The sequence below is a fragment of the Canis lupus genome, chromosome 6, assembly GCF_011100685.1.
Source record: "Canis lupus familiaris isolate Mischka breed German Shepherd chromosome 6, alternate assembly UU_Cfam_GSD_1.0, whole genome shotgun sequence".
Classification (NCBI taxonomy): domain Eukaryota; kingdom Metazoa; phylum Chordata; class Mammalia; order Carnivora; family Canidae; genus Canis; species Canis lupus.
The window spans coordinates 18014770-18036760 of record NC_049227.1 but is presented as its reverse complement, the minus strand read 5'-3'; the positions used below and the strand labels follow the sequence as shown (position 1 = coordinate 18036760).

General features: G+C 54.4%; 3 protein-coding genes and 2 long non-coding RNA genes across 10 annotated transcripts in view; 3 read left to right on the top strand and 2 right to left on the bottom strand.

Moving 5' to 3' along the window:
- Positions 1 to 55: 55 nt before the first annotated feature.
- Positions 56 to 1564, top strand: LOC111096251. Of its 2 annotated transcripts, none has more exons than XR_005360737.1 (2): positions 56 to 246; positions 641 to 1564. It is a non-coding gene; the product is annotated as an uncharacterized LOC111096251 (long non-coding RNA). The 2 variants fall into 2 exon arrangements; XR_005360736.1 differs by having other exon boundaries at positions 56 to 265.
- MAZ (MYC associated zinc finger protein) lies at positions 1044 to 6147 on the bottom strand. 4 transcript variants are annotated; one of them, XM_038539844.1, is made up of 7 exons: positions 6097 to 6147; positions 5360 to 5446; positions 4420 to 5276; positions 3956 to 4019; positions 3509 to 3680; positions 2468 to 2691; positions 2021 to 2156 (listed from the first exon to the last, which is right to left on the bottom strand). In XM_038539844.1, the coding sequence occupies exons 1-6, from the start codon at positions 6130 to 6132 to the stop codon at positions 2489 to 2491; spliced, it is 1419 nt and encodes a 472-aa protein (XP_038395772.1). In that variant the 5' UTR covers positions 6133 to 6147; the 3' UTR covers positions 2021 to 2156; positions 2468 to 2488. The 4 variants fall into 4 exon arrangements, with proteins under 4 accessions (XP_038395773.1, XP_038395771.1, XP_038395772.1 ...); XM_038539845.1 differs by lacking the exon at positions 2468 to 2691 and having other exon boundaries at positions 1044 to 2156; XM_038539842.1 differs by lacking the exon at positions 6097 to 6147 and having other exon boundaries at positions 5360 to 5592.
- LOC119872174 lies at positions 2286 to 3606 on the top strand. The gene is made up of 2 exons (XR_005360738.1): positions 2286 to 2671; positions 2778 to 3606. It is a non-coding gene; the product is annotated as an uncharacterized LOC119872174 (long non-coding RNA).
- A 763-nt stretch (positions 6148 to 6910) lies between the features above and the next one.
- Positions 6911 to 19102, bottom strand: KIF22 (kinesin family member 22). The gene is made up of 14 exons (XM_038539841.1): positions 19002 to 19102; positions 14750 to 14945; positions 13139 to 13266; positions 12893 to 13047; positions 12458 to 12667; positions 12148 to 12378; positions 11861 to 12014; positions 11614 to 11749; positions 9398 to 9566; positions 8714 to 8882; positions 8260 to 8327; positions 7305 to 7517; positions 7129 to 7188; positions 6911 to 7039 (listed from the first exon to the last, which is right to left on the bottom strand). Exons 1-14 carry the CDS (start codon positions 19057 to 19059, stop codon positions 6992 to 6994), a joined length of 1995 nt encoding a protein of 664 aa, XP_038395769.1. The 5' UTR covers positions 19060 to 19102; the 3' UTR covers positions 6911 to 6991.
- A 144-nt stretch (positions 19103 to 19246) lies between these two features.
- The window catches only part of C6H16orf54 (chromosome 6 C16orf54 homolog), a 40918-nt gene continuing 38173 nt past the window's right edge, over positions 19247 to 21991 (top strand). For both annotated transcript variants that reach the window (XM_038539838.1, XM_038539834.1), the window contains exon 1: positions 19247 to 19416. The gene's annotated coding sequence lies outside the window, so the exon portion shown is untranslated. The remainder of the gene's footprint in view (positions 19417 to 21991) is intronic.

The following is a 21991-nucleotide window of genomic DNA, read 5'->3' as shown; positions in this document are numbered from 1 at the left end:
CCCGCCCCTCGCTCGCCTCCCGCCCCTCCCGGCCAGCCCCAGGGAGCCACGCGTGCCAGGCCCCGCGTTACCCGGGCAACCGGCCGGGTAACCACTCGCGCCCCCTCCCTGCCCCTTCCCACGCGCGCCTCCTGGGGGTGCCCCCTTCCCAAGCCCTGGGCCCCTCCCGCCAACGGTCACCGGGGTGTCCTGGCAGAGGCGGGGGGCTGGGGGAGACGGAGAGGGGTCTGCGAGGAGACAGGACCTGTGAGACAGGCGGGACCCGGTGGTGGCACTCCTACAAGCAGAAGGCGGGGAGGGGAAATGAGGCAAAACTTGGGGAGGCTGCTCCAAGGAGGAGCAGGGTGGGGTTTTAAGAAAAGGGAGCCTGCAGTACGGGAAGTCCCTCTACCCTCGAGGAAGCAGCAGCAGAAATGGGTGCTGGAAGGCTCCCGGGTCCCTGGAGCAGGGCTCAAAAGGGAATTCCAGGGCCGAGGCTGCAGGGGCAGTCTGGAACAGGAGGGGGCTGGGGCCCTGGAGCCCCGTAAATGCTGAATGGATCACACCAAGAGCGAAGGGGACGGGTGGGGGAGAAATGCAGTTCTTCTCGGCACCCTCAGGGCTCCCGGTCCCAGGGCTGACTTCCCCATCCTTTCTGCAGCTCCACCACCCACTGTCACCTCTCAGGGCCTTAAGGATGTGCAGGTATTCGGCTGGGGTCTGAGCAGCAGGCAGTGTGTGAGTCGGGGAGAGCAGCATTTTTGTGTGGTAACTGTTGGGGTTTCTGACCCTGGCCTCTTCAAACCTCCAGTGGCTATTCTGGGACTGCCCAGATTGGGTATTCCGGGGAGACCTGGGAGTCCTGGAACCTGCTCTCCAGTCACTGGAGCCTCAGCCCCACCCTGAATCAGGCTTGCAGCCACTGGTGCTGCCTCTGGTGAGGGAGGAGCCAGCGCCCCAGAGCCACACAGGGCAGGGCAAGGCTGGGACTGATACTAGACCCGCAAGAAACTCCTTGGGGGTGGGGCAGAAGGCTTGGGGAGAGCAATTCATCCAAACCAGAGTCAGAGACAGGTTTTTATTTAAAATTTATTGTAATGGGGTCCGCGCAAAAGGAGGGGGTGAAGGGTGGGGAACATGCAGGGGACACAGGAACACGATGACATGGCCAGGGCCACAGCTTCTGTCGTGGGGGAGAGGGATGAAAAGAAAAGGCCAGGGCTGGAGCTGGGGTGGCAGAGGGACGGGGGAGACACTGTGACTGCATTCCCCCCACCCCCAGGAAGCACCTCTAGTCCCTGGATCCCCCCATTTACCCTGGCACCCTAAAATTCCATCTCTTGTCCTGCCTCTGGCCCTAGTGGCTCCTTCTTTTGCTCCCCTTGACTTGTTTTCCCCTGACAGATTCTCAATTAGGACGATGTTTAGGGGCTGACCCCAAACAACCTCACCTTATGAAGGTACTACTGTTGCCTTCCCTGCTTCTGCCCCTTCTCCAATCTCACCTTTTCCCCTCTCTGGGACAGAATCTCTGATTCCCCTCCTTCCTCTCCTCCCTCCCCCTGGAAAAAAAAAAAAAAAAAAAGCACCAACTCCCCAGGGAGGGGCAGCAGACAGTAGTGGGAGGGGGAAATGGGAGGAGGAGGAGAGCAGGGACCATCAAGGAGGTGGCTTGCAGATCCCGGGCAGGGCAGGGCAGGGGGCTACAGAGAGGAGAGGGGAGTGAGGGCAGTGGCCGCTCCTGTCCTCTGCCACCCCTGCCCACTGTCCAGGGGGCTTCAACACAACCAAGGGGACAGGTGTGTGTGGGGTCAGGTCTGATAGGAGAGAGGAGCAGGAGAAACAAATCTTTAAAACCTAGCGAATTCCCCCTAAGAAACATCTCTTCCTCCTTTCCTTCTGGAGGCTCCTTGGTTGGTGGGGAAGTAGTGAGGAGTTGGTAGGAAGAGAGAGGGGAAGAGGAGACGGTACCAAGGGACTTTCCTCCGCTTTCCACTCTCCCCACCACCAACCTGGAGCTCACCAGGGCTGGGAGGGAAGTGGCTGAGAGCTCACAGGCACCCCCTCGGCCCCGGAAAGGGAGCCCACAGCTGTGGGGGGGGCTGCCACTGCTGCTGCTGCCGCCGCTGCTGCTGCTGCTGCTGCTGCCGCCGCCATAGGACAAACCTCACCAGTACCTGCACAGAGAGAAACACCAGGAGATCACAGCGCAATCCGATCGGCAAGAGCCTTGCCCCTTGCCCCAGACTCTTTCCCAGACTCCCTCCCCTGGGACACAGCCGTTGCTCACTTCCTGTTTGGTCCCCAAAGGCTTCCACCTGCATCCTTACCCAGTTCTCCTGCAGGGCCCTCCCTGTCCCCAGAAGTGTCCCTAACTTCAGTGATGGATGGGCATCCCTGGCCTTCCTGAGTTCCGCTACTGGGCACTTTGAGCCCCCTCGTCCCACACACCCCATCCCACCCCCCCCAGCCATGCCCCACGCCTTGCCTGGTGGGTGCGGGGTCCCCCTCAGCAGGTGGGCTGTGGCTGGGGGGCGTCTCCCGGGACAGGGGGGGCAGCCCCCCCCAGATGGGTCTGCATGTGGCCGGCCAGCTGGGCAGGGGTCTTGCAGTGCACGCTGCACAGCTTGCACAGGATGCGGTCAGCCCGCGGGGCCTGGAGCCCGTGGTCCTTCACCGCGTGGATGCGCAGGTATGCTGCTGTGGTGAAGCCTATTGGGGGGGGGGGGGGGTGGATTGGGATGGGGGGATGGGGGGTCAGCCAGGCGGAGACCCCAGAGACGGGGTGGTTCTCCTAGGCCGGGGACGCCCTCCTCAGATGGCCCTGTCCTCCTCCCACCACATCCTTGGTAGCCTGGGGCCAACTACTCTCTTGGGGCTGGTGGAACATCGCCCCTCCCTAAGCTTGGGGCCTGGGTGAGTGGTGTCAGCTTCTCAGCCTTGGTGTCCACAGAACCTATTTTCTGTGGCTAGGGGGACCTCTCCCGGGGTGACAGGCCACTGATTTCTAGCCACTCGAAGAGTTGACCCTCAGCAGAGACGGCTGTGTCCCCTCCCTCCAGGGCCCCATACGGTCTCATTCCAATTGCTCAGTCAATCTGTGAAGCTGTATAAAAGCAGCTTTCTGCTACTAGGGCAGGGTGCGAGCTTGTTAATCCCCTGCCAGCATACTCCACTTGCCCCAGAAGCCAAAGAGCACACCATTGTGGATGCACAGCTGAAACCCTGCCTTCCAACCCTTGGGAACTGGCTCTCTTGACTGCTCCTTGCTCCTTTCCCAAAGCAGCCGAATCCTGCTCCTCCTCCCCACCCCCAGAGGCCCACTCTTGCTAGTAGCTCATCTCCTCCAGTCAAGACCTCTTAGAACTTAATGAGGTTCGGTCGTCGGATGTTGTTCCCCTTGCTTCCTAAAAGGCTCTAATAGCCGTGAGCTCTTGGCTACAGCACCTTTAACCCACATCTGTGGAAGGGCCTCTGGCTTTGCCCCTGCCCTTTGTCCCTGGCCCTCCCAGCATCCCTCAGCATGTACCTTTGTTGCAGAGCTCACAGACATGGTGAGGGCCCTGGCTGTGCACCTTCATGTGGTCCGAAATATAAGCCGAGCTCAGCATCTTGCCACACACATGACATGGCACCTTCTCCTCGTGTCGTACTGTGTGCGCTCTCAGTCGATCCTTCGTAGCAAAAGCTGCCTCACATTTCTGGGGAGGGGGGAGGGGCGTGGGGGTTGTCAGGAGAGTTAGAGCTTCGGGGAGCAGGGAGAGGGGAACAAGAGGTTAAAGGAATCAGAGCCTTGGGGATCTTTGATCTGTAGGAAATGGGAGTGAGATGACAAGGTCTTGAAGAAGGGATGAGAAAATGGAGTGAAAAAGCAAAAAGAAAAGAGAGAAAAAGGGGGTCTGAGAGGCCGAGCTCAGACAGCTACAATGAGGATCAAAATCATGAAAACCGGGAAAGGAGGAGGCGGGCTTCCTACCTCACATTTGAAGGGCCGTTCTGTTGAGTGCACTTGTCTGACGTGACTGTTGAGGTGATCCGGCCTGAGAATACGTTGGGGTTGGGGTTAGGGCCCTGGAGTGTGGACGTGCTCCCAAATCTGCCTAACTTAGCGCAACAGGCCCTTCCAAAGACGCCCGCAATTCGCCCCGACCCGAGGCTCCGGAGTCCCGGTGTGGCAGGAAATCCCTCCCCCTGCCGCAGGGCGGGCTGCTCCTCCTCCCACGCGAAGCTTTCTTACAACCGGAGGACCCACCTCCTTGGCTAAGTACCACCCCCCGCTCCCTGGTAACCGGGAGAGGCTTTCCTCCCTCCTCCCGGGGAGTGGCTCCCGGTCCCCATCCTCAGAAACCGCCTCCCTCCCCGCCAGCCAAGGCCAGGCCACCTCCGTTGCCGTCCCTCCCTCCCCACCCGCCCAGTGGGCGGCCGAGGCCCCGTGCACACCGGGAAAAGCTCTTGCCACAGTGGGAGCAGTTGTAGGGCTTGTGCACAGCGCCGTCATGTGAGCGCACGTGGTAGCTCATGCGGTCCTTGCGCTTGAAGCGCTGCTGGCACACCGGGCACTGGTAGGGCTTCTCGTCCGAGTGCGACAGCTTGTGTCGGTTCAGATGGTAGACGTCGCGGAAGGCCTTGCCGCACATCTCACAGGCGTGGTTCTTCCGGATGCGCTTCCCCGAGGCGGTCGTGGTCACCACGCCACCCGCGGCCACGGCGGCCGCTCCGCCGCCCGCACCGGCTTCTCCCCCTCCCCCGCCGGCTCCGCTCAGCTGGGGCACGCTCAGGAGACTCAGGGGCACCATGGTGGGCATCTTCATAGCACCCGAGGGGACCCGGCCGGCCTTGGCTCCTGTGTGGATGGCCTCGTGCCTCCGGAGATTGTAGCCGTTCTTGAACTCCTTGGCGCACAGGGCACAGATGTAGGGCCCCTTGCTCTTTGTCTTCTTCTCCAAGGCAGATGCGACCGGGGCCACGGCGACCGTCGAGGTTGGGGCTACGACGGCGGTAGCCGCGGCTGCGGCGATAGTGGCGGCAGAGACAGGGGGCGCGGCCTCGGCCGCGGGCGCCGACACCGGCGGGGGCGGCGGCGGGGGCGCCGGCGGCTGCTTCAGAGCCGCTGTGTCCACTGTGGAGGCGGCGGCCGGGGCCGGGGGCGCAGCAGCGACGGCGGCGGCGGCAGCAGCTGCTGCGGCGGCGGCCGCGGCGGCGGCAGACTCCTGGGCGGCGGCGAGAACCGGGAGCAAGTCCACCTGGAGGGGCTCGGCCGCCGGGGGCTGGGGCGTGGGTGGGGGCGCCGGCGCGGCCTGCGAAGACAAGGCGCCGTGTGGGCCGCGGCCGCGGGTCGGCGCCCTCCCGGCCCGGCCCGCCACGGCCGGCCCCTACTCACCTGGAATGGACTCTGGGCGCAGCCCTGGGAGGCAAAGAAGCGGGACTGGAGCTCAGCCCCGACCTGCAGGGGGTTCTGGGCGTGACCCTGAGGTGGCGGGAAGGAGTTCATGAGGCCGCCCACCCCCCGGGAGTCCAGGCCCAGCACGGGGAAGGGGGGGGCCAGCAGCGTGCAAGGGAACACGGGGAACATGGCCTCGGCCACGGCGGGGCCCCCGGGGCTCAGCGGGGGCCGGGGGCGCGGGCCGCGCGGGGCCCGGGCTCGGGGCGCCGCCCCCGGCCGGCCGGGCTGGGCCGCGCCGAACGCATGGCCCGCGGGCCGCCCCGCCGCCCGCGCACCCCGGCCGGCGGGAGGGAGGGAAGGAGGGCGCCTGGCGGGCCGCGGAGCGCGGCGGCGACGGCGGCGGCGACGCCCCCTGGGTGGGGGCGGGAGGCCCCGCGGGGCCGGGGGCCGGGGGCCGGGGGCGGGGGGCGGGGGCCCGGGCGGCGGCGGCGGCGGCGGCGGCGGCGGCGGTTGGAGCCTGGCGGGGCGGGGTGGGGGGAGCGAGGGAGCAGCCTCGGCCCCCGCCGCGCGCGCGCCCAGCCGGCGCCTCGGGGAGGGCGGGGGAGGGCGCGAGGGAGGGAGGGGGACAGCTGCGCGCGCACCGGGCGCGCGGAGGGGGGGTGGGACGGGAGGGAGGGCGGGCGGGAGGGGGTGTGGGAAGGGGGGGTGGGGGGGCGGGGGGAGGGGGTTGTTACCTGGAAGATGAAGCTGCTCCAGTTGCCGGGATCCATGGCGGAGGGAGGGAGGGAGGTGGCTCGCGCTCACCCTGGGGCGGGAGGAGGAGGAGGCGGCAGTGGGGGAGGGGGAACCCAGGGAGGAGGCGCGCGGGGCGAGCGGGAGGGGGGAAGGAGGAGGAGGGTGGGGGGAGCGGAGCACACTGCGCGCGGGGAGGGCGGGCGGGGGGCGCGAGGACACACAAGAGGCTGGAGCGGGCGCGAGCGCGAGCGCGCGCGAGGCCAGCGGGAGGGGGGAGGTACGAGAGGGACTCTGGCGGGAGGAGGGACGGGGGAGCCACCCAGCAGCCGGAGTCGCCCCAAGCGCGAGACCCCTGAGACGGCCGCTGATTGGCTGACGATGGCGCAGGTGGTGGGCGCGCGGGAGACAGGGCGGCTTCTCTCTTCCCCCCCCTTCAAAGATTCCACCCCCCCTCCTCCCTTCTCCAGCGGCCGTTATTTCGCGCGCACGCGCATAAAACCGCTGTCGTTGCTGAGCGGGAGAACAGGGGAGCGCGCGCCGGGGGTACGGATGGGGCGGGGCTAAACTCGAAGCGCGCGCCCGCCTAACGGTCGCCGTCCGCGGGCTTTCGCGTTACTTTTTTGTTTCCTTTCGGCCACCGTCGTTTCCCCCTCCCCACGCCAGCGGTTTATTTACAATCCTACCCCGCTTCGTTCCTGCCAGCTTTTCCCAAAGATGGCGCCCGAAGAAGTTATGCCGAGGAGCTTGTGGCCCAACCCAAGGGCAGTTATACCCCCTGGCCCCGCCCCCACAGTCCCAAGAATCAGGCTGAAACACCGGAGTAAAAATTGTATTTACACGACACGCAATTATATAAGGATTAAAAAAAAAATGACAGAGGAAAGGAGCTGGCAGTCAGGAGGGGCCGCTGCGCTGGCACGCGGCGAGACCCAGGATGTTCGCCTGCAACACAGGAGGGAAAGGGAGAGGGGCATTAAAGCTGGGTGCGGGGCACAGGCTGGGGAAGGGAGGGGGCTAAGCGGTGGGCTCACCTTCAGGAATGATTCCATCTGTTTCCCGGATATGCCCTCCACGTGTTCCAGGTCCTCCACCTGGCAGGACGGCACAGCAGCAGCGATGGGAAGGGGCCTCAGGGGTGTCCCGCGTCGCCCCTCCCGCCCCACCCCCCAACTCCATTTCAGGGCCGCCGGCCTCCCTGGGCCATTACCTGGCTGAAGGGGCCGTGGAGCTCCCTCCAGCCGACGATGAGCTGGGCCTTCTTTTGGCCAATGCGCTGCAGGCTGCGCAGATCCCGGGCAGAGCCTTCGTTCAGCAGATCTAGTATTTTTTGGCGCCCATGGGCCAGTAGCTCCGGGCTGATCTGTAGCTCCCAGCAGTCCTCAGCCTTCTCCTCTGGCTCTGAGGCATCCAGGGACTCCAGCTATGAGGCAGGGGGAGGTGAGTGACAGAAACAGAGTTTGCTATTCAGCCCATGGCAGCAAACTGCTTTAGACTCCTCTGCCAAGGATAGAAGCCTAGGCGCAGCTACCTCCCCGCCCTCCCAAGCCTCTCTTTCCCTCAAGTGTCTGTCCAAAAACAGACACACTTCTCTCGGGTCACTCTCTGGGCTGATTCTTATTGTGAAAGGCTGCTAATAGTTATTGTGAAGCTCGAATGAGTTAATGAACATAAAGCACATAATAAGCTCTTAAATTTGCCTCATCTCTGAAAAGTAAAGAATGAGCTTTCTTCCACTCCTAGGAAGGCACACAAAAGGTACTTAATAAATGATACTCACACCCCCACCACATATGTCATCTCAGTTTTTAGGTAATTCTTCCAGTGTTGGTTCATTTCTTGAGTGCTTAGGTCATGTTTCCCCTAAGTGACCTCTTAATTTTGTGGAGTGAGACTCAGGCTACACACTGTACCTAGTAGCTGCTGACTGAGGGAGAGTGCCAGCAGGAAGAAAGTAACAGGTGACAGACACCTTCTCTGCTAGGTGTACGGATACATACTGCATTTCATCCTAAATGCTGTGAAGTATCTCCACATTCAGAGGATGAGCAACTTATAAATAGCTAGTATGTGTTTTAACTCCATGGCCAGTGCTCTTCCCACTAGAGCTCACTAGTCTTAGCTTCTCCGCTCTAAGTGTGGCTTAAGCTGCCAGCCACTCTCACCTTTCTCTTCCGCCCTTTCTTCTTCAGAATATGGATCTCAGCATTGGGAGACGCTGCCTGTTCCTGAACTGAAGGCAAGAATCATGAGCCAGAATCATGGCAGAGGCTACTTTTCACCCTCCCTCACTTGGTTCTATTTCTGATTCCCCAGTTCCCCTCCAGCCCAAGTGAGCCTCCTCTTCTGTTGTTTCCATATGACCTTTCTTATATCTATATTTGAAAGTCTCAGCTGTTACTGCATAGTAATCAGTCACATATTATCCGTCTATCCGACCTACTAAGTGCCTGAGAACAGAGCGCACCCAAGCTCTATTTCAGGCAGTCCTCAACCCCCGACCCCGCAGTTGCAATACAGAGAGAGCACATGAGTGATGTGATGAAAGCTGTTCCATAAACCTCCTCCCTTCCCAGGCTCTATCATCTGGGCTCCCCTGGTCTCCACAGCTGAACTTACTCAGTTGTAAGGGCATCACCACAGCCTTTTTCAGGGGCTTAGCTACTGTGACTGTGCGGCGGGCAAGTGGTCGGAGTATTGCAGGAGAGGAATTCTCTTTATCCTTTGGGTCCAGAGCCTCCTGGGCCAGAACCTTAGCTTCTAGTTCTTTTTGCTTCATCTTAAGCCTCTGTTGGAAAAGATCAGGGAGACGTGTGACCTAGAACCAACTTTCGGGCAGCTTGAAGGGCAGTGGTCCAGGAAAGTGAATGCAGGGCTCTGACGCACTAGCAGGCAGGGTGAGGACCAAGGAGAGAAGCTACCAGGAGACAACTGGAGCCCAGTATAATTAAGGGCTTCCTAATGATCAGGGCTGCTTGGAGGTGGAATGGGCCCCATTGTGAAACACTGAAGGGAAGGGACTGTTCAGGCAGAAAGTCCTAACTTGAGTTGGGTTTTAAGAAATGACATCTTACATTTGTTCCTTTCACTTGGATTTCCACCCCCTCACCTCCTCAAAGCTGACCTTAATTATTTTTTAGTCTGGCCACATTAAGGACATTCAAGCAGAAGCTGAAGAACAGGGATTCCAGTGTTGGGTAAAAATTGGATGCTGGTCCAGCCTTTGGTGTCATTTATCTGAAGATCTTCAGATTGCTTTTCTAAGCCAGTAGGGATCCCAGCCCCCACCTTCCCAACACTTACCTTAATCTCCAAATCCTTCTCCTCCATTGTCTTCATGAGCACCATCCGCTCTCGTCTTGGGGTGTTCAGCCCATGGGTCCCCTGGCTCCCCTGGGAGCCCAAGAGACGGTCCAAGCTTAGGAGGCGCTCCAGCACAGCTGGATCCATGCTACTTAGCTTCTGTAGGGGGCTGAGCAGACAAAAGTTACTCTGCATCTACCCCTTCTCTCATCACCCTCTCTAAAGCAGCAAGACTCCCCCCATGATCCCTTAAAATGGCATATTCTGTGATTCCAGACTCTGGTGTTAACTTGCTGGGTAACCTTGAGCAAAGTCAGACTCTCTGGGTATAGTGCCTTCATCAGGTGAAGGAGATCAATCACTGCTTGCCCAGGTAACCTCTCAGGGATGCCAAGAGATCCAATGAGAACAGGCATTTAATGCACACCTGAGTTTCAAGTGTTCAGGCTCTAAAACCCTGCTCTGCCAGCAGTCACTGTCTTAAGGGAAAGGCAAAGACTGTGACAACAAGGACTGTGTGCCGGTTTCTCTAGAAGAGCAGTTGGGGAAAGATTCAGCAGCACTCTGAAAGCCACTGAAGACCTCAAATGCCAAACCTTCTTCCCATGGGCAGTAGGAAAGTTCTCCTCAAACTGAATCCTGACTTAATCTGAGTATGACCATGCTTAACATTTGTTCCTTCTGTTTGGTATTATTTCCCCTCACAATTATCATTCAGTCAATTTGACACCACCTTTCCCATGAACCCCAACTTGATTGTGTACCTTCCTTCCTATACTGTGAACTAGTTCCTCAAGGACAGGGACTGCCCCGTTCTTTGTGTGCAAATGTGTAGGAAGAGCAGGATCAGAAAATATGGGTGAACACTTGAAGTCATTTCTTCCTCCCTGGCTGTCAGAGAAGCAGTAACTCCTTCCATACTGCACCCTGTCCTATCTACCCTGCATCATAAACTGAAGTTCTGGGACACCTTGGTGGCTCAGCAGTTGAGAATCTGCTTTCAGTTCAGGGTGTGATCCCAGAGTTCCGGGATCAAGTCCCACATTGGGTGCCCTGCAGGGAGCCTGCTTCTCCCTCTGCCTGTGTCTCTGCCTGTTTCTCTCCCAAATAAATAAATAAATAATTCTTAAAAAAACAAAACAAAACAAAAAAACTGAAGTTCTCGTCTTCCCTTCCTGAATCCCTAAAGTCAAGGTCTGACTAGGTCTTACATGCCTCATCTCTGAGCTTACCTGGGATGTCTGTCTGGCAGAGACTTTGCCTATTCACATGTTACAACACATGTGCAGGGTGTAGGTTTCTCTTGAGTTTATGCACATAGGAGAGGGGACTGCTGACAGATAGCTTGAGGGACAAGATTAAGATGGGGTTCTAAGCAAGTGCGTTTTTCTGTATGCCATCCATCTTCAACGACAGTAGAGCCCTTCCATCCCCGGGAGGGGGGTGGGCAGAGTATATACTAATCCTTGACCTCTTCAGGTCACCTATGTTCACTAGACTTCAGACTTAAATAGTTTAGATGCTTTATTTGGGCTTGGGTAGAAACCGGGCAAAAGTAAAACTGCAGCTGGCTCCCTAGAATTAGGGAGGGCCCAGTGGCCAGACATAGAAAGCAAGACCACTAAATGGCAGTGACCTAAGACCTCATGCATCCTTGGCCATGAGGTGCAGCTATCAGAACGGGGGAGAGGCTGCACACACAAAAGGGACTTAGTTGAGAAGCTTTAGATTGAGGTTAGAAGCCAAATTAGGACAGCAGCTGGCCCCTTGTAGAGTCATGGAGATGTTGGACTCTAATGCACAGACTGCGAGGTCTCAGGGAGACACGGCTCTTCATCTCTTTGCTTTGCTCTTATCCTCTAGACCTGAAAGACCTAATCCAGATTTCTCCTTGAGACAGAAGTTAAAATGCTCATCCTTGAAACAGCTGCCTGCAAATGCGAGGTTTTGCTGCCTGCCTAAAGGGGTTGGTAAATGTCGAGGGGCTGCGAACTCAAAGGGATGGCTTCCTGCAGGTGCAGGACAGCACACCAGGGCTGGAGATTGAGCTTAGCACTTCAGTGAGTTCTGTAGAGTAGGATTTGGGGTAAAGTCAATGAGAGAGGAACCAGTTCGCAGCTCAAGGATCTGACAAACTAAGCCCACTACTGCTCTCTGCACTTAACACACACAACAGTTGAAGGGAACATCCCCAGGGCCCCTCCCCTTCTGCTCACCTGAGTTTCTGGGAGGCAGAGGCTGGAGCTGCTGGGGGCTCAGGACTCCCAATTTCCTCTTCCTCAGGGCCTCGGGCTCTCTTTGCCTCTGACGGGCCTAGCAGTTCTTTCTGGGACAGTTTAATGGGTGCCAAGACTAGGGAAGATGTGGGAGCAGGTCAGCCTCTGTGCTGATGCTGGGCAGCTTCAGCGTGCTGCCCAGTTGTCCAGATCTGCCCTCCACATTCTTGCCAACCCCAGTCCTCACCAGGAAGCTGTAGACTTTCATTGGTAAAAGGCCGGTTGATCACCTCCTTGGACCTGGCAGCAAAGTTGAGTGCAGAGACTGTATCTAGGTAGAAGTGTCTCTCAGGGGCAATGTTGGCAATGAGGATGCTGTGGGCTGAGCCACCCAGAGAATCCTGAGGGATTGGGCAGGGATAGGCAGATCAGACGCCCCATGTTTCCATTCCTTGACTGCTGTTCCCCAGCCTCCCAGCACACCTGAGAACGTTCTCCTCCAGCCCCTTTTCATCCTGAGATGGGTAGCCTAACCTGCAACAGGCGAGTGAGCTTGCTGTCCCGGTAAGGTACACGAGGGAGGCCTTGGTTCAGGGCATCCACCACCTTGCCCAGTACAAAGAGGGAGGAGTTGATGGCTCCGCTTTCCTTCAGCCGCAGACCCTTGTTGCCCGTGCGCCGGTTGTCCTCTGAGCCAGCCAAGTCAATCAGGTAGAGTTTACCCTCCCGCTGGCGAAACGGGGCCAGCCGTTCCCGTTGATCCACCTGGGGTTAAGAGCAAGGGCCCCCAACTTAATTCAGCCTGTAGGGGCTCCTCAGGTCCTCACCCTGTCAGTGGTCTCACCTTAACCAGGAGCACAGCATGACTGCGGGAGGAGCGCTGGTTGAGCCGGGTGGCTCCCACAGTCCGATTTCTACTTGCTGGCAGGAAGTGCCGCTCAAAATCAGCAAAGCTAGTGATGGGCTTCTGCATGAGGCCTGGAATCAGGATGTTTCCCCGACAGTCTTCTCGGATCACCAGATCTCCTGATGTGGGCTCCAAGAGGTCTAATACCTGTTGGAGCAGAGAGAGGTAGGGCCAGTTCTCTAGACCCAAGCTGCTTACTTCCAGGGCATCAGTGTCTTTCTTGTGCTGGACTGTCAGAGGTATACTATCTGCTACCCCAATCTCTGTCTTTCCAGGTCTCGCCTCTTTGCTAGGGCAGAGCTTCACAGTCAAGAACTGGATCCTATTTTGTTTGACCTTTCTCTCCCCTTCCCAACCAGAATGGGGCCTCACCTTTTCCTGGTAGATCTCTAAGTAGGACATAGTGACAGAAAGGGCCCAGGGCCGGCCCTCGCCGCCCTCCTCCCTTGTGAGCTGTAGGAGGTCCATAAGAGCCCGGGGTATCACTCCAGGTTGCTCTGGGCTGCCCAGCATTGTGTGTGTCTTCCCTGGGGGAAAGAATGGAGATTGCTGCAAGATCTTCCTCCCCACTCTTGAGCACTTTTGGGCCCATACCTGTTCCCTATTTGGCTCCCTCACCTGCCCCTGTGGGCCCATAGGCAAGCACACTGGCATTCTGCCCTTCCAGCAAGTGCCTTAGGATGGGCTGTACTGATCCTGCATAGATGTCCTGCTGAGAGCTCCTCTCCCCATAGAAGGCATCAAACCTATATATAGGCAGGGAGAAAAGGAGAGAATTAACAGAGGCTTCCATTCTCACCCAGACTTAGAGGGTAATACTGGCCCTGGATTGATTGATTTTTAAAGATTTTATTTATCTGACAGAGGAAGAGAGAGCAAAAGCAGGGTAAAGCGGCAGGCAGAGGGAGAAGAAGCAGGCTCCACACTGAACAGGGAGCCCAAAAAGGAGCTTGATCCCAGGACCCCAGGACCATGACCTGAGCCAAAGGCAGATGCTTAACCAACGGAGCCACCCAGGTGCCCCTGGGCCTCGGATTTAAAGAGTCTCTATCCCTTTTCTTATATAAGGATCTTGGAAAGTACTCACAGAACACCTATTCTGCTCCAGTCCCTGTCCCAGTGTTAGGAATACAGAGATGAGTCTGATGCCTGCTTTGGGGAGTTCTGCCGTCTTGTGGGACAGAAAGATATCCAAACTACTGTGATTCAAGAAACGGAGAGGAGGACACACTAGAAAGTGTAACTGATTCTGCCTGAGGAAAGAGGATTTTGCCAGAGAGAGAAGAGAAAGATATTCCAAGTATCAAAAATAGCATGCAGACAAGGCACGGTGTGAAAGGGCAGGGCTTCCAGTCTTTTTCTCGACACAGTACACAGAGAAAGTAATATCTGTACATCAGAACGAAGCAGAGGATGCTGTCAATAACAAGATGAGACTCCACACACCTGCGGTCTACTCTCTGCACTCTGGCTGAGGCCACAGCAGAGGTAAGGGTTTTAAGGGGACTGTAGCCTGTGTTGGGGGAGAGAATGAGGCTGGAAAAAAACAAGACAAATTGCCAAGAGCCTAGAATGAAGTTGTCAAACTTTTTCTGTAATGAGCCAGAGAGTAAATATTTCAGGCTTGGTGAGCCATATGATTCCTTTTGGAGTTCTTCACCTCCGTCATTATCATGGGAAAGCAACCATAGATAGTATGTAAATGAACAAATATGGTTTGTTTGAATAAAGCTTTCATTACAAAGACTCCTGGTCAGATGTGACCTGCAGGCTGTAGTTTGCCAACCCCCTAGCCTCCAATGACAGGCCAAAGAGACTGAACTTCCAATCTCCAATGGGGTTTTAAAGTAGCTGTCCTTGTGATTTCTGTCCCCAAATCTGGATGGTCTTCTCTCACACAGCCCAGCTGCAGCCTGCGTTGGCTGGCTGGTCTGTGTTCCTCCAAACCCTCCCACACCACCTCCCCTGACCCTAGGTAGGGCTCCCCTGCTAACAGTAGTGTGTTTGGTTCAGCCTTCGGCCTTTACCCAAGGATCCTACAGAGGACCTGTCATAGTGGGCACCCATGAATGTTTCTGGAAGACCAAACGAAGGTGTGGGGAACAAAGCTGTGCTAGGGAAGGAGTAAGGATCCTAAAGAGGCATGTGTGAGAAACCATGTGGGCAAGCAATAATGTGAGCAGCCGAGGAGGGAGGAGGGAGGAGAGGGATGGGCAGCCTGAACCTTACTGGTATTTGAGAGTCTCCTGGTGGTTCCTCCAGTTGGCAATCTCCAGGGAACAGCTGTCCAGGCCCCGCACACAAGGGGGATCATCTGCTCCAGCTGTCCCATCCACAAATGGCCGCAGCCGCACAGCCACCCTTACTCGGGCTGGCGGTGGGCGCCTACCAGCTCCCACCTTGCTTAGCCGACAGCGACCAGCTCCTAGAATAGAGAAGGTAAGTTTTTAGGCATAAAATGTGGTGGTGGCACAGAAACAGCAGGAGCCGGCTTTGCCAGAGGTAACAGGAGTCTTGCAGGAAGAGGTACTTGATACAGTGAGTTCTGAAGGATGAATAGCAGCTTGCCCAGAGTAAGCCGGAGGTTGGAGGAGCAAGATTATGTAAAGGTCGGGGAGTGCAAACCATATTGTGTACTAAGCAAACGTTAACATTTATTAAGCACTGACTACATGTCAGGTATTGTTTAATCTTCACAGTGTTCCTGAGGTAGGTTCTATCCGTGCCATTTTACCAATGAGAAGCTGAGAGAGGTGCAGTAGCTCTTCGGAGCACCTCAGCAAGTTATTCCTGGGGCCTGTGCCCATTACATCTTGTTTCATAGGCCACATTTTGTCTCTCTGCTCCTCAAAAGAATAAGCAGAGCCTGAAAACAAAACAAAACCTTAGCATCTTAAGTAGACCAGAGACCCTCATAACCTGGACAGAGGGGCAGGGAAAATGAACTGGACCTGGGGACACCTTGGGAGAGCCAGAGGCCCCCAGCTCATTTCAGGGAAACTCTTTCTACCCTGGTTATACTGTGGGTATTCCCAAGCTTAGTCCCATTTCTTTCCTTGCTCTACAAGTAGGTCCAGTGGGATGTAGATTGTCAGGCTTACACAAATAACCTGTAAGATCTTGTAATGCAGATTTTGCTTCAGTCCCTGAAGTGATGCCAGAGCTTTTTTTTTTTTTTAAGATTCTGGATTTCTAACCAACTGCCAGATGATGTGGATGCTGCTGGTGGGACATGTTTTGAATTGTCAAGGTGTTGTAGACCAGCATCTTCTGGAGTTATAAGGATTAAGAGTTGACATTTGCCCCCACCCAAAACCAGTCAATGAACTGCCTGACTTTTCTGTGCTTTTTCTTTTTCTTTTTTTTTTTTTTTTTAAGATTTTATTTATTTATTCATGAGAGACACAGAGAGGCAGAGACACAGGCAGAGCCCAACCTGGGACTTGATCCCAGAACTCCAGGATCACGCCCTGGGCTGAAGGCGGGGCTAAACTGCTGACCACTGGGCTGCCCTGTGCTTCTATTTCTTATCCACGGGTTATAACACATACTAACATGTACATGTGTGTATACCCAAAATCATTAATGACGGTTTTCTCTTGATGGGGACTATGTGAGTTTCTTTTTTGTTACCCAGTGCTGTAATATTTGTATTAAAAAAATAAATAACTCTGCTCACTCTAAATTTCTGCCAGTCTTAAATGTTTTTCCTGAGCTCCTTCTATCCTTTCTCTAGCACAGGGTTCCTCAACTATGGCACTATTATTTTGGGCTGGATAACTCTAATAAAGCCATCCAGAAAAAAATAAAAAAATTTTAAAAAGCCATCCTGTGCGTTGTAGGATGTTTAGCACATATATACCAGTAGCATTCCACGTGCCACTGCCCCCCCTCCCATAACAACCAAAAATGTCTCCAGATATTAAAAATGCCCCCATAGGGAACAAAACTGCCTCTAGTTGAAAACGACTACTCTGATTCATTTCATGGGTATGGTCATCTGCTTTCTTGGCTTTAATTACCATTTTAATGGTAATTAAAATTGATGACTCCTAATCCACACCTCCAAACCAGAGCTCACTCTCAAATTTAGGATCCAGGTTCCAGCTTGCCCTGACTGACACCTCCTCTGACACCATTCTCAGGTACTTCAAACCCCACCTGTCCTAAACAGAACCCTTCTCCATCTCTCTGCCACCCGGTCTTTCTATGCTCTCTAGCATAAATGAATGGAACCAATCCCAAAGATGGGGGTCTTCCTTAATTAACCCCACCTTCTCTCATCACCTAAGTCAGTTACTCATTTAACACCTGTCAATTCTGCCTTGTTAAAAAAGATTTATTTGAGAGAGCGAACTCAGAGCAGTGGGGAGGGACAGAGGGACAAGCAGACTCCCCACTGAGTAGGGAGGCTGTCATGGGGCTCGATGCCAGGACCCCGAGACCACCATCTGAGCCAAAGGCAGACACTTAACCGACTGAGCCACCCAGGTACCATTTCTGCCTTTTTTTTTTTTTTTAAGATTTCATTTATCCATTCATGAGAGACACAGAGAGAGGCAGAGACATAGGCAGAGGGAGAAGCAGACTCCCTGTGGGGAGCCCGATGCAGAACTTAATCCTAGGACCCTGGGATCATGACCTGAGCCAAAGGCAGATTCTCAACCACTGAACCACCCAGCTGCCCTCCTCCCAGTTCTGTCTTTTTTAAATGGGTCCACTTCTCTCTAGAACCACTGCACAATCTTTGCAAAGGTCATCATCATCTCACCAGTCTCCCCAATGCTCTCCCTGTTTCCAGTTCTTCTCTCTCCACTTCCTCCCTTCCTTCCTTGCGCTGTAAGCTCCAGCTCTCAGCCATAATGACTTTCCTTTAGTTCCTACAACATGCCAAGTTCTCTCACAGCTTTGGGCGCTTGTACATGCTATACTCTCTCCCTGGAATATCTACTTTATCACATCCCTCCCCTCATATGACTGATGTAAAAATACCTTACCTCTTCTAAAAAAACCTCTTGTAAAATTACTGCCCCACTACAGTATACCCATGGCTATCTGGCTGTCTCCATCCAAGTGCTCATCATACTCCACTGTAGCTGCAGACTTGTCTGTCTGCTCCACCTAACTGAACTCAGTGAAAACAAGTCTTACTCTGGTCACCTCTATACCCCCAGTGCCAGGCACACAGTAGCTCTCAAGAAGTATCTGCTCAACAAATTGAGACTTGATGAATGAATTAACATAAATCATTGGCTTGTTTATTTCCTGTTTTCAGCATAAAAGTGGTTCACGTGCCATTCCTGTCCCAAAGCTCACAGTCTAGGGGAGAAGCAAAGAAGAGTTATACGTAAACAACTGCTTTTATAATACAAGTCTAGGGACGCCTGGGTGGCTCAGAGTGTGATCCCAGAGTTTCAGGATAGATTCCTACATTGGGCTCCCTGCATGGAGCCCGCTTTTCCCTCCGCCTGTGTCTCTCATGAATAAATAAATAAAATCTCTCAAAAAAAAAAAAAAAAAAGAGCAGAGGCTCTAGAGTAGGACTTGCCTGAGCACAAATTCAGACCCCAATATTTACTAGTCGTGTTAACTCTGAGCAAGCTATTTAACCCATCTTCACCTCAGTTTCCTCATCTGTAAAACAAGGACAACAGCCAACAATCTCGTAGCATTGTGTGGCGATTAAATGATTCATCACCACAAAGTGCTTACAACTATGCCTGGCACCTAGCAAGCGTTCAACATGTGCCTGACATTCTGCTAAATAGCTCTGTTTTTCCCAGGGCCTGACAAACAGCAGGGGACTCAATCAATTACTACCGTCCCCACCATAATCACTGGCCAGAACTCAGTGTACAGGGAGAGAGCAGAGACATCTGTAAACAAATACGCACTTACAAGATTCCGAATGTCCCAACAGCCTTTCCAACCCTAAAAGGGCACTGACTTCCACGGCTAGACCTTTATTTCCCTGGTCCGGGACCTCAGCACATCTAAGGCTGTCAACTTACACCCAGCTACGGCCGGTCTGAACCTCGGCCTCCCTGCATCTCCCCGGGATCTCCTCTCACTCAAACAGCACGTCAAGAACACAGTCAAACGTGCATCCAGCTTCTTTCTTTTGGTCCTTACGGTTCAGTGTCACCTACTTTTCGCTCACTCATCTCCCGAGATGGGGTCGCTGTCCCCATTCGACAATAAAACTGCGGCTCGCAAAGGGCGGCAAGTGCGCTAGGCTCAAACAAAGCTCTAGTGTCGGAACCGGGTCTTAACACGGCCCACTGACCCGCGCGGAGAGCTGGAAACAGTGAGCAGGAAAATGCGAGCGGGGCCGGCCCGCTCGGAAGTCCCACACTCCCACCTTCCCCTCCCCGCGCCACTTCGGCCTCTCCGCGACAACCCACAGAGGCCGGACCAGACTCCGGGCGTTACCACACCAGGCTCCAGACTTTGGCACCCCGTCCAGGCCGGGGTGGCGTACCTGAGACCGCCGCCGCCATCTCGCGTCGCCTGAGCGGCGCGGCGCCCCCCGCGTCCATTCCACTCCCTCCGTTGGCCCGCCTCTCCTATTCGAATTTCCCGGTGCCCCGCCCCCTGTTCTGGGTTCCACCAATCACGCCTGCTCGCCGCCGGAAGCCGCTGACGGCAGCTCTCAACCATCCCGCCCTCTAGGGTTCGCCTCTGGGACCTGCAAGAAAAACCTCCCCGGGGCGGAGGACGCATGCGCGCAGGTTGGCCAGCCAGCGGTGGCGGCAGCGGCCGGGCTCCCGCTCGAATTCCCGCGCGGGAGGCAGGGGCGGCGGCGGCAGCGGAAGCAGTCGGAGGAGCTGCTGGGCGAGGCCGGGCACCGGACTCCCCGTACCTTCTGGCTTTCGGGTGTCCCAGAGTAGATTTGCGTAAGTACAGACTTCTCGCCTCGTTTTTCCCCCTCAACCACGGATTTGGGTACGAACCACGCAGGGATCGAAGGCACTCCATCGATTTAGCCCCTAATTTCCCTGAATTGAACACAGCTTAAGCTATTATAGTGGCAGAAGGGATGATTCTATGAAACGGGAAGACGTTGCGAGAAAACGAGTTATTCTAAGCTTCACTTTCTGCAGTTTCTTGCCTTCGCGCCCTTGGGAGTGGGGGTTGGCGAGGTCGTCTTTGTGGATTTCGAGACTTGAACTCAGTGCCAGTCAGCGGTGCTTTACCGTCTGGTCACTCCTGTAGGTCTGGACCGCGCTGCCCGGATTGTAGGCAGTCACGGTGCACTCACCTCCTGCTGAGCCCAAATCCACTATGTGAGGTGCAGGTGACTTACGTGTCCTCTTATGTCAAATCTGAGCCCGGGAGACCAGCTCCGATGTTCCTTACTTGGCAATTCAGAACATATTGGAGTGAACGTTAAAGGCATGTTCAGTCTTTTACCTAGTCAGCCTCACCTACGGTTCCACTCCCCAGTGTCCTGTGGTTCACCTGTTTGTGAATTAGTTACCTTTCCCTTCTGGAAGCCTAACCAGGGATTAATGTCACATCTTTGAGCTCCTGGGGTAGGGCCCTGATTTAGACATTATGTCCATCCTGTTAAAAAACAAAACAGGGATCCCTGGGTGGCGCAGCGGTTTGGCGCCTGCCTTTGGCCCAGGGCGCGATCCTGGAGACCCGGGATCGAATCCCACATCGGGCTCCCGGTGCATGGAGCCTGCTTCTCCCTCTGCCTGTGTCTCTGCGCCTCTCTCTCTCTCTGTGACTATCATAAATAAATAAAAATTAAAAAAAAAAAAGTGTTAGACCCTTTGTTCCTGAGAACAATTTTGCTCTTGAGGTCCTTTTACGTTCTTAAAATGTGAGGCCCCAGGGGCGCCTGGCTGGCTGAGTCCGCAGAGCATTTGACTCTTGATCTTGGAGTTGTAAATTTGAGCCTCATGTTGGGTGTAGAGATTACTTAAATAATTTACAAATCTTAAAAAAAGTTTTTGAGGGGCAGCCTGGGTGGCTCAGCGGTTTAGCGCCACCTTCAGCCCGGGGCATGATATTGGAGACCGGGGATCGAGTCCCACGTCGGGCTCCCTGCCTGGAGCCTGCTTCTCCCTCTGCCTGTGTCTCTGCCTCTCTTTCTGTGTCTCTCATGAATAAGTAAATAAAATCTTTTAAAAAATGGTGAGTTTTATGTTGTGTGAATTATATCTCCATTTAAAAACCTGCCTGAAAAATTACAATAACCTATTACATATGAGGTAAATAACATTATAAAATTTTTAAAGATATTATTTATTATCTGACAACGCACACACACAAGTAGGCGGAGCAGGAGAGAGTTGGAGAGGCAGTTTCCCTGATGAGCAGAGAGCCTGAGGCTGAGCCTACTCCAGGACCCTGGGATCATAACCTGAGCCAAAGGCAGATGCTTAACCAACTGTGCAACCCAGGCACTCTAACATTTTAATTTTAAAAACCAAAAAGAAAAAGAGTGGCACGTTTTACATTTTTACAAATATAACGTCTGGCTTAACAGAAAATAGCTGGATTCTCCTATCTGCTTCTGCATTCAGGATGTTGTGATATCAATATATCATATAGCTTCTTGAAAACTCTACCATATACTTAAGAAAGTATGCAAGGAGGGACGCCTGGGTAGCTCAGCTGTTGAGCATCTGCCTTCAGATCAGGGCACGGTCTTGAAGTCCCAGGATCTAGTCCCACATTGGTCTCCTTGCATGGAGCCTGCTTGTCCCTTGCCTGTGTCTCTGCCTCTCTCTCTCTGTGTCTCTCATGAATAAGTAAAGAAAATCTTAAAAACAAAAAGGTTTACAAGGAGAAAAGGCAAATGGCATCTTAGTTTTATTATGAAAATAGTTTTGGCCTTGCAGGCCTCCCTGAAGGTGTCTTAGGAGCCTCCAGAATTTCCCGGATCACACTTGGGAAACCACTGTTTTAAGATGATTGGCAGTTTGGTTTTATCCACGCTTTAGAAAGGATTCCTGGGCTTTTCACATTTGTTGCCAGTCCCTAGGTATTTGGTAAGATACTTGCCAGAAATAGTGGAAGGAGCATAGGTCAGGGGTCAGGACTTTTAAGATTGAATAAATAGCTCAGGTACAGGGCTTTGGTGCTAGACCACCCAGGGTAGAGGCTTAACCTCCTTGCCTCCATTTCCTCAGGTGTTAAAAAAAGGAATAATGGTTGAATCTGCTTCCTAGGGTTGTCTTAAGGATGTGCATCTGTCTGGTGGAAATTAGATTGTTAAATACCTGACAGGCAAAAAGAAGCAGTGGATTTTTTTTAACTTTTTTTTTTTTTTTTAAACTAGACTCTTGGGAAGCAAAGGAGAGCTCAGCAAAGTCATGTAGCATTTGCACTATCACAATTGGAAGGAGACTAGTGAGCAAGAGAGGCAATTCTGTCCTTCAAGCCTCTCTGTCCTTCAAGCCTTGGAAGATCCCAAGTGAGGATCATCTGGGGTGAAAGGCAAAGCAGCAGTGATGG